Source organism: Sus scrofa, chromosome 3, assembly GCF_054392235.1.
Source record: "Sus scrofa isolate SSC_HxYL_T2T_F1_AM1 chromosome 3, Sscrofa_HxYL_maternal_Yorkshire_Landrace_v2.0, whole genome shotgun sequence".
Lineage (NCBI taxonomy): Eukaryota > Metazoa > Chordata > Mammalia > Artiodactyla > Suidae > Sus > Sus scrofa.
The window spans coordinates 38,243,790-38,254,294 of record NC_139385.1 but is presented as its reverse complement, the minus strand read 5'-3'; the positions used below and the strand labels follow the sequence as shown (position 1 = coordinate 38,254,294).

The window sequence follows — 10,505 nt, the reverse complement described above, 5'->3', positions numbered from 1 at the left end:
AAAACTGAGCTCTTACTGAATACTCTCTGTAAATCTGGTATTGCTAGAGGCCTAGGGAGGACAGTCTCCTGACAACTGGTCTTGATTTAAAAGATTGCTTGGTTTAGGTTGTGGATTTTGCTGATTGGGACCATGCAATTTTTTAGGAAGTAATTTTGAAACATGTGTAGAAAGATTTAGCTGTAAAAATCACTAAATCCTATTAGTGATTTATAAAGTGAAAAATTGGAAATAGCCTAATGTCCACCTATAGAATACTGATTGGTTAGATATTCTAGGGACAAATAGAACCTCATGCAGACAAGCAGATGATGAGACAAACAGAATCTTATGCAGTCAGTCAAGAGGAAGCAGAGAGATAGTTGCTGATATGGGAAGATGTTTATTATTAAGTAAAAGCACTATACAAAACAATATTTGTGTATAAAAATATAAATAAACATATATATTTAAAAACTTATACAGCCTTATCTCTCAACTCAATTCTCGATTCCTCTCAATAAACATGCCTCATCATGGCAACTATTCATTTCAGTATTTTCTAGTATTTTTTGGCCCCAGAGAACCGCTCTATGCTAGGCGATGTAAAGATGAATACTCACATTCTCCAGGTGACTTGCGTGCATGCCTAATTTTGAGGTGCGTGGAAACAAGGAGTTCTTTACTTCTCCTTCATTCATTTTTTTTCTCTTCTAATTCATTTCATCCATTCGTTCCCGGCTTGGGGGCGTTTATTTACTTTACATACGCATGCGCACTCTGGGGGCCGCGCGGTCTGGTGGCCCCGCCCCTCGGCGCCGCTCATTGGTCGGCCCCGGCTGCGCGCCCCTGATTGGTGGCCGCGGATCAGGCGCTATCAAAGTTGGCGGGAAAGCGGCGGGGCAGAATGGCGGCAGCGGCGTCCACGGACTCGTCTTCCGGCGGCGGCCCTGGGGCCGTGAGGCTGCCGCGGTCGCCGCCGCTCAAGGTGCTGGCGGAGCAGCTGCGGCGCGACGCGGAGGGCGGCCCGGGAGCGTGGCGGCTGTCGCGGGCGGCGGCGGGGCGCGAACCGCTGGAGCTGGCGGCCGTGTGGATGCAGGGCACGGTGGAGACGGCGGGCGGCGGTGAGGCGCGGCTGCGGGACCCGAGCGGGGCCTTCTCGGTGCGCGGCCTGGAACGGGTGCCGCGTGGGCGGCCTTGCCTCGTGCCAGGTAATGGCCGGGTTCGAACCCGCGGATGACCCTCTCGGTTTGTACCGCCCAAGGGCGGGGCCTGGTCTTTACCTCGCTGGTCCCCCGCCTGAATACCCTTCCTTCCTGCTCTTCTCCAGCTAAGCGCCACCCAAGCTGTTCTGATGATAAGCATCACCTGCTGCCCCGTTCAAAGTAAATTACAGGTCTTTCTTGGACGCCACGAGCCCTGCATCTGTGTTTGTAACAACACTCCCCTCCCTAGGGGTGATTCCTCCTCCTCCCACCCCTGTCACATTTTGGAATAATCACAGTGGGGAACTTGTGTTCATCCTTAAGGTCTGGACTCAGAGTGTACCTTGATTAAGGAAGCTCTCCTGAACCCCAGGAATGAGGAGTCCTGTTGTACCCCTCCTTCATGGAGCTGTCTTGAGCCTTAGTTCACTGTTTCCTTTATTTGTTTATTTATTTATCCATCCTTTTTAGGGCTGCCCCTGAGGCATATGGAAGTTCCCAGGCTAGGGGTCTATTGGGAGCTACAGCTGCTGGCCACAGCCACAGCCACGCCGGATCCGAGCTGCGTAGCTCACGGCAACACCGGCACCTTAATCCAGTTAGCAAGGTCGGGGGGGATTGAACCTCAACCTCATGGTTCCTAAACCTCAAGATTCCTAGTTGGATTTGTTTCCGCTGAGCCACGACGGGAACTCCCCTGCCGTTTCCTTTTAAACCAGTGGTGCGCAAACTTACCCTGAGGGCTTGTTAAAACCTTTGATGACTGGGCGCCAGCCTCAGAGTTTCAGAGACTGTAGATCTGGGTGGGGCTGAGAATTTGCATTTCTAACCAGCTCCCAGGGCCTACGGGCGCCACTGGCCTGGGGGGTCACACTTTGAGAAATACTGAGCCAGACTACGGCAGGGTGGGGACTGTCTTTCTGACCCCTATTCTCAGCAGGAGGTTGAGCTTCCCGCCCCTGACCCTTTCTGACTGAGCTCCCTGGAGCACTTCGCTTAATCTTTCTGGACCTCTTTCCAAAGGGGAAATTCCTGCCTATGTGTGGATTCAGTACATTTTTTAAAAATGGCCTTAACATAGCTCCTAGCTCATAGGGTTCAAAAAATTGTGACCATTGTTTTTTGCTATGCAGTGCGCCTGCGCACGTGTCGCCCACCCCTCCCTCGCCCTCAGCCTCCCCCTCTGTCTGCCCTCCATTGATTGCAGTGTTAGCCTAGCCCAAGGTAGGCAAATGACCAGCCCTCATCTCTCTTTGCACGGCCTAGGAGCTAAAAATATCTTTTACCTTTTCTATTTTGCCTTTCTTTTTTCTTTTCTTTTTTTCTTTCTTTCTTTTTTTTCTCCCCCCTGGTCTTTTTAGGGCAGAACCTGCAGCATAGTTCCCAGGCTAAGGGTCGAATCAAGCTGAAGCTGCAGGCCTTCGCCACAGCCCTAGCAATGCCAGATCGGAGCCACATCTGCCACCTACACCCACAGCTCATGGCACTGCAGAGGGCTTAGCCCTCTGAGTGGGGCCAGGGATCGAACCAGCATCCTCATGGATTCTAGTTGGGTTTGTTACCACTGAGCCACAAGGGGAATGCCTACCCATTTTCAAATGGTTGAAAAAAAAACAGATGATTTCACGTGGGAAAGCGTATGAAACTCAAATATCAGTCTCCATAAAGTTTTATTGGAACACAGTCGTTTAGATACTGTCTGGGGCTGTTTCCTGTTACAGCTGCAGGCTTGAATAGTTGAGACAGAGACCCTATGACCTGCAAAGCCTGAAGTATTTAGTATCTGGCCCTTTATAGGAAAAGGGTGCCGGCCTTTGGCTGTTTGGTGTCTTGGCTCCTCGGCAGTGCTCTTGTCTGGGACTGTCTCCTGTATCAGGCCCCAGCCCTGGCATATGGTTGGCACTGGTAGGTACCTTAGTGGGCATTGCATGTTGGTGAACCCATCTGATTTACCCACTGGCCTGGATGCATACCTGGGCCTGGCCATTTCCTCTTGCTGATGAATACCAGGGCTTGGTTGACTTGTTAGTCACTGCCTTCATGTAGGGAGTCAGAATAATAAGCCCCTAAAACACACCGCTGCGTTGTATGCGTGCGCCATGTGTGCAGAAAAGGGACCGCTGATCCAGGCCCGGGCAGTCAGGGGATGAAGGCCTGTGGGAAGGGAGGGGTGTGGTGGGAAGGTGGGGGGGATAGTCAAGAGAGACTTTGGGGGTGTGGGGATGGGGAGAGGGCATGGGTAGAATGAACCGGACTAGTAACCAGATTGTCTAATTTCGGGAGCAGAGGGCTCAGGTCTTTGTTTTTTCGGTTTTTTTTGGGGGGGGTGCCTTTCTGTCTTTTTAGGGCCGCAGGTGCTGCATATGGAGGTTCCCAGGCTAGGAATCCAATCAGAGCTGCAGCCGCCCGTCTATGCCACAGCCACAGCCACGCAGGATCCGAGCCACATCTGTGACCTACACCACAGCTCACAGCAATGCCGGATCCTTAACCCATTGAGCGAAGCCAGGGATTGAACCTGCGTCATCATGGATGCTAGTCGGGTTTGCTAACTGCTGAGCCACGACGGGAACTCTGAGAGGGCTCAGGTGTTTGAATTCATCTGTCTAATTGTGTTACACAGCTTGGTACGGGCAGGTTTTGTGTCTGGATTTTGGATGGATTTCCTATTTATCCCTCTGGTTGGCCTCTCTCTGGGCTTGGTCTTCCTTTCCTGGGTCTGCAGTCATTTTCTGAGGTTCCATCTCTACCAGCATTTTAGGGCCATTCAGAGCACATGGCAAGTGTATTTTCAGAACTAGTCTCCATCGCCGAGGAACCCCGTGTTACTTGCCCAAGTAGAATGGAGAGGCGGGTTCAGGAACCCTGAGTCCATAGAGCCGGGCGTTGAAGACCAGAGGGTAAGGTGTCTGCTGGCCTGGCTTCCTTTGGTCAGAGCCGCAGGGCCCAAGTGCAAACCCAGCCCTGATGTTGGAAGCAATGTGATTAAAGCGGCCTCGCAGGAGCTGCAGCGGGGGGCTGGCAGCGTGCCTGCTCTTCCTGCTGTGTTTGGGGTTTTTTACACAATTGAGTTTTGTGTGGTTAAGACTGGCCAAGTTTTGCTTTCAAGGAGAGAGCCACTTCCCCAAGGGAATGGGAAGAAAGTCGTGGTTAATATGTCATGAGATCATTGTGATGGCAGCCTGCCCTCTTGTTGATTTGCTTGCGGGTGCCCAGCTGGTGGCAGGAGGTGGCAGGGATTGGTCTCAGGCTGTTGGAACAACAGGGTGACGTGGGGTGCTGCCCCCATGCCCAGCCCTCTTGGCGTCATGAAGGGAAAATGGCCTTGGGGCTGTCAGGGGTTGTCTTTTGCGGAAAGAGGCCCAGTCCTGTGCAGAGACTGGTCCCAGACTCTGGCACTGAGCAGGGGACCAGAAGGGAACAGCTCTGAGTTTTCTGGCCCTGTTTTAGAGCAGCCTAATTTCACCTCCTCCTCTGATGCGAATGTCTCTTTCAATACCTTGGGCTTGACAGCTTTGTGCGTGATGGCAGGGTGCTGTGACTTTTAACATTTTAAAACCAGAAATCAAGGAGTTCCCGCTGTGGCGCAGTGGTTAATGAATCCGACTAGGAACCAAGAGGTTGTGGGTTCGATCCCTGCCCTTGCTCGTTGGGTTAAGGATCCGGTGTTGCTGTGAGCTGTGGTGTAGGTTGCAGACGTGGCTTGGATCACGTGTTGCTGTGGCTGTGGCGTAGGCCGGTGGCTACAGCTCCAATTCGACCCCTAGCCTGGGAACCTCCATATGCCGTGGGAGCGGCCCTAGAAAAGGCAAAAAGACAAAAAATAAAATAAAACCAGAAATCAAAGAAGATACAGAGGTCACTCTCCAGGTTCAATGTGGCTCTGACTGTCACGTTGTGTATTTCGATTTCCAGCTGCCTTGGCAATTTGCTATCTCTCTCTGCATTTTTGGGTGTCCTGTTTGCCTCTCTCTGATAAAGTTAAGCCCTCTCAAGGACTGGGTCTCTGTTTTGTTTTTATTTGCTCTTTATCTTTATTTATTTTCTCTGTGCCTGTGAACTTTACCGCCCGGGCCTCTCTTCTTCCAGGAAAGTATGTGATGGTGATGGGAGTGGTTCAGGCCTGCAGCCCTGAGCCCTGCCTGCAGGCTGTGAAGATGACAGACCTTTCCGATAATCCGCTCCACGAGAGCATGTGGGAGCTGGAAGTGGAAGATTTACACAGGAATATTCCTTAGATGGTGTGGGAACCGTCCATAAAAGCAGCCGAAACACTGAAACAGCTCCGGTTCTTATACCATCTGGATTTCATGGCCACCACTCAGTATACATTTCTCAAAAGCATATCTGAGAGCTTAGCTCCAAGAAGTCCGGATGTAGGATTTCTAAATCCTGGGACACATCAGTGAACTCAGCCCCTGCTGCCCCTTGCTTTGACTGTTTGCTGATGAAAAGCAGATGTTTCGTTTGGTTCTCTGTCTCTGTCTCTGTCTCTCTTTCTTTTTTTTTTTTTTTTTTGCTTTACATGGGTTAACGCTCTCTTCCTAAAGCACCCAGGAATCTCCCGTCGCATTTGCCAAGTTTTACAAGTGATGATGCTTTTTCCATGACCACCACGACCCAGTTTTACGAGGCAAAATTTGAATCTCGGTCTCTGCCCACGGAGATTAAAGTGTGGTTCTGGGCAGGAAAACAGGCTGCATGGAAAAGGAATGACCTCATGGCTCCATGGCTCCCCCGTCAACAACTTCCATGTCCAGTTTGCAAGTCCAGCGGGGTGTTCTCTAGCTGCAGGCCCTGGGGCCTCTCAAAGACGCAGCCCTCTTCCTGCTTCGGATGCCGCTCAGCCCTGGGGGGAAGGTCCCTTCCCCGCAGGTGGGGACCGTGAAGCCTGCCCTTCTTCCTTCACTTGGGATGTTGAAACCCTTCCAGAGTTTCTTGTTGAAACCAAAGTCAAGGTTAAGAAGGACTTCCAGGCACGAATGAAACTTTTGGTGAGACTCTGGGAGGGAGACACGGTCCTGGGTCAGCATCTGCGCCGGGTTTTGTTGTGATTGCATTGAGTGCTGGCTTGCTGCTCTCGGCTGCTTCCCCAACATCCATTTTCCCTCGCGCTGTAAATGCCGGGCAGCCCTCGTTGCTGTAGAGTTTTGCTGGGCTATTGATTTCTACCACTAATACATTGTTTTCTAGGCTGTATGTTTTTCAAATAGGTTTGTAAGCCAGCTGACATCTCTAGATAAAAAGAGCAGAAGGTACGGGAGTTCCCACAGAGGCCTCCCTCAGTTTCCGCTGCTGTTAACATCATGCCGGGGTGCGCTCCGTTTGTTGAAATGGATGAGCCGGCACCGATACAGTCTTATTAAGTAAAGCCCATCATTTACGGTACGGCCAGGCTTTGTGCTGTGTGCAGTTCAGTGCGTGTTACAAAGGCCCCAATCATATCATGTGTTCACCATTAAAATATACAGAATACTTTTGTTTCCCTAGAAATCCTCTGAGCTCCCCCAGTTCGTCCTGCCCTCCCCCTAACCCCAGGCCACCACTGATCTTTGTGCGTCTCCATAGTTTCACTTTTCCAGAATGTCGTGTGGTTGGAATCCCACGTACGGAGCCTTTTCAGAGCGGCTTCTTCTGCTCAGCAACGTGCAGTGAAGGTTTGTCCCTGTAGTTCTGTAGCCTGAGCGCTCGTTTCTCTTTCTCCTGACTCATCCTCCTCCGCTGTGTGGATGCACCAGAGTCTCTTTACCAATTCACTTATTGAAGGACACGGGTTCGATTCCCGGTTTCAGCATTTCCTCATTAATAGCAAGGCTGCTGCAAACATTCCTGGGCGGGTTTTGTGTGGACGCACAGTTACTGCATAAACGCCCAGGAGCACAATTGGTGGTTGTCTGGTCAGCCTGTGTCTGGCCTCATAAGAACCTGCCAGACTGTGTCTCAGCCCATTCTGACGGCTGTCACTCACACCACAGGTTGCTGCTGAAACGCATCAGGAATCTTCACACTTCTGGGGGGCTGGGAAGCCCAAGGTCAAGGTGCTGCTCCCTCCTTCACAGACGCCTGTCCTCTCTCTGTCTGCATCCAGCGGGAGGGGCAAGACTGCGCCCCAGGGTCTCCTGTAAGGGCCCTGATCCCCGTCACCTCCCAAAGGCCCCACCTCCACATCCCATCCATCACACCGGGTTAGGGTTCAACGTGGGAATTTGGGGGGGGGACACATTTCAGGCTGTAGCACTTTGGGGTCACAGTCTGTAGCACTTGGGGGACACACAGTCTCACACTTGGGGGGACACTAGCACTTTGGGGTCACAGTCTAGCATTTTGGAGACACAGTCTAGCACTTGCGGGGAGACACACAGTCTGCAGCATTGTCCTCTAGAGCGGCTGAACCCCTTCGCCTTCCCAGCAGCCATGGACGGAGCTCCTGTTCTACGGCCTCACCAGTGTTTGGTGTTGTCAGTGTTTTGGATGTACTGTATTTTTAAATGCTAGCATTTTCTTTTAAAAGTGGGGAAATTGGAAAGTGTGCACTGTCTTTATTACTGATCTGGGTTTGTTGACTGCTTGAAGCTTGCTTTGAGCCGATTTGTGCTCAGAGATTGGGGGTTTTCGGGCAGTGTTGCTGAGCCTCATCCGGAGCTCTGCACCATGAAGACCTGAATACGAGCCCTCATTTGTTGTTAAACTTGCTGTGTGACTGTGAGCAAGTTAACTACCTTCTCTGTGCTTTACTTTCCTCATCTATAAAATGCAGATTGTACTGAGCTCACAGCACTGGTGTGATGAATAAATGAAGATGGTATAAATTGCTTTTACACATGCCTGACACATAGTAGGCACCAAATGTTTGTTGTTGGGAGGAGCAGTAAGTTCATATGCACATCCATCGGTTGCCTCTTAAAAAAAAAAAAATACATATATATATATAATTTTGGATCCACAGGGAAATGGCAGAGACACTACCAAGAGTTCCACATCCCTTGCGCCTGCACCCAGTTTACTGATTAATATCTTACAAGAATATGACACATTTGTTACAATTAGTGAACCACCATTGAGATGTTATCAACCCAAATCCTTTATTAAGATTTCTTTAATGTTTTTCCAACAATCCTTTTTCTGTTCCAGGATCCCAGCTAGGACCCCCTATGGTGTGGAATCATCGTGTCACACTTAGGCTCCTCCTGGCTGGGACAGTGGACCAGTTACAGTTTAATTACGTTGACATTTAATGTTGCTGTAGTCCATGATACCTCTCTTAAAGGATTCTTTTGTTTTTACATTTTTTATTTTTTTGTCTTTTGTCTTTTTAGGGCCGCACCTGCAGCATATGGAGGTTCCCAGGCTAGGGGTCTAATCAGAGCCATTGCTTTTGCTGCCAGCCTACGCCACAGCCACAGCAACACCAGATCCAAGCTGTGTCTGTGACCTACACCACAACTCAACGCCAGATCCTTACCCCACTGAGCCAGGGATCGAACCCACAACCTCATGGTTCCTAGTTGGATTCATTTCCGCTGCGCCACGATGGGAACGCCCCCAATAGTAGCTCTTGAGCTGGGTGTGTGGTGGGCTCCCTAAGACCTTAAACTGAAGTCGGTCTTCCTGGGGCTCCCCTGTCTGAAGCCCACTCTTCTGCTGCAAGACTGACCCTGGCTGCGAGACCCATATCATATCCTGCCCACTTTATCCTCACCTAACTTCTGGCGACAAATGCCTGATTGAAAATTGCTGATTGGGCCTGTGTCGTCATCTGGGCAGTGAACTACCCAAGGAGTGTGGAGGTGGGGACACAAGGGTGTCTGGTGTTTTTTCCCCGTGGATCCCGCAGACTGCCGACAGCTCCCGGTGGCTCCGAGCTGGAAGTGCGCCATCTGGGCAAGTTAGCTGTTAGTGGAGCCCTTGCGGTTTCCCTGAACATGAAGAACTCTCACTGTTTGGGCGAGCATTTCCTCCCTGACATCACCGAATGAAAACGCATCTGGGGCGGGGGTTTTGGTTTTCTGATGCCAAATCAAAGTTGGTTTATCAGCAAGCACCTTGGCCAGACCAGGGCAGGCTGTGTGCTCCGGCTGCAAAGCTTCCCTTTTGAAATTTGCTCTTTTCTAAGAACTGAAAATAAGCACCCTGGGCTGTGACTTCACTTTTCTTGGAACTGCTTTACATTAGAAGAAAAAAGAGAGAGAGAGAGAAAAAACCCTCATTTAGCTGGTTGTGGATCACTGAGTTCCTTATTTCTTTCTGTTGCATATTCTTGTAAAACTGAAGTTGTACCGCAAAATTCTTATGCATCAGGTGAAGCAGGAAGGAGAAGGAATGACTGCATGAAATAATCAAATGCTTTGTCTCCTGGCCTGTCGGTATGTGATTTACTGGTGAGGAGGAAAAGAATCTGGAAGAGATGCTGAGGAGAGAGAGCTGTCTTCAACCCCAGGGGTCCAGCCTTGACGGCGTGGCCCTGAGATCTGTTGGGCCACCACATGGCCTGGGGCCAGCGTCGCTAAACCCCAGGCACGGTCCAGACTCACTGCGCAACTGCCTGTGTGTCAGGATAAGGTGAAAACACGCGTCTTCGGCCATAGTGACCTACATTTAGCAGACCTTTGGAGCCTGTGAAAGGGTGACTTTCAGGGGCTCCTGCCTGGTGAGAACGAGGGAGAGAGGAGCCTAGCACGCCTGGGCTGCATTCCTGGTCCTGCCTTTGTCTTTCTGACCTTGGGATTGGAGGTCAGCCTGTGAAGTACCGGGGAACCGAATCAGAGGCCCCTTCCCCGTGCGGATCTGTAGATGGGCACGTAAATTGTTCTCAAGGGTCCTGGTATCTGTCCTCGGAGGGGCCTCTGGTGATGTGACTGAGTCTTACTTTTTTACCTTCGTCCATGCATAGCACACACATCCGTAGATGTTTGCGAATAGCTGGGTTCTGGGTAGGAAGGCAGAGGAAATGTACATGCAGAAGCACCATATTTTTGAATTTCCCCTTGCACTCCAGTGTTTTCAAATGAAAAGAGCCCCTCACAGGCCAAGTCTAGGAGGGCCTTTTGTTTTGCTTTTCCTTTTAAGAATGTTTTATTTTTTTGTCTTTTAGGGCTGCACCCGGGGCACATGGAGGTTCCCAGGCTAGGGGTCGGATTCGGAGCTCTAGCCACTGGCCTACACCAGAGCCACAGCAACACCAGATCCGAGCCACGACTGTGACCTACACCACAACTCACAGCCACACTGGATCCTAATCTGCTGAGCTAGGCCAGGGATCAAACCTGCGTCCTCATGGTTACAAATTGGGGTCGGTACCTGCTGAGCCGCGACGGGAACCTA

The 10,505-nt window shown here is 50.8% G+C and overlaps 1 protein-coding gene across 1 annotated transcript; it reads left to right on the top strand.

The window, feature by feature from the left end:
* Nucleotides 1–883: 883 nt before the first annotated feature.
* RMI2 (RecQ mediated genome instability 2) lies at nt 884–7,993 on the top strand. The gene is made up of 2 exons (XM_003124595.5): nt 884–1,190; nt 5,274–7,993. The coding sequence occupies exons 1-2, from the start codon at nt 887–889 to the stop codon at nt 5,420–5,422; spliced, it is 453 nt and encodes a 150-aa protein (XP_003124643.1). The 5' UTR covers nt 884–886; the 3' UTR covers nt 5,423–7,993.
* The last annotated feature ends 2,512 nt before the right edge of the window (nt 7,994–10,505 follow it).

What these genes read in the sequence shown, in the direction of transcription:
- RMI2 (XM_003124595.5), top strand. Translation starts at nt 887, where the DNA reads ATGGCGGCAGCGGCGTCCACGGACTCGTCTTCCGGCGGCGGCCCTGGG. An exon ending in GCGGCCTTGCCTCGTGCCAG is followed by an intron (nt 1,191 to 5,273) that starts GTAATGGCCGGG and finishes CTCTTCTTCCAG; the next exon opens with GAAAGTATGTGATGGTGATG.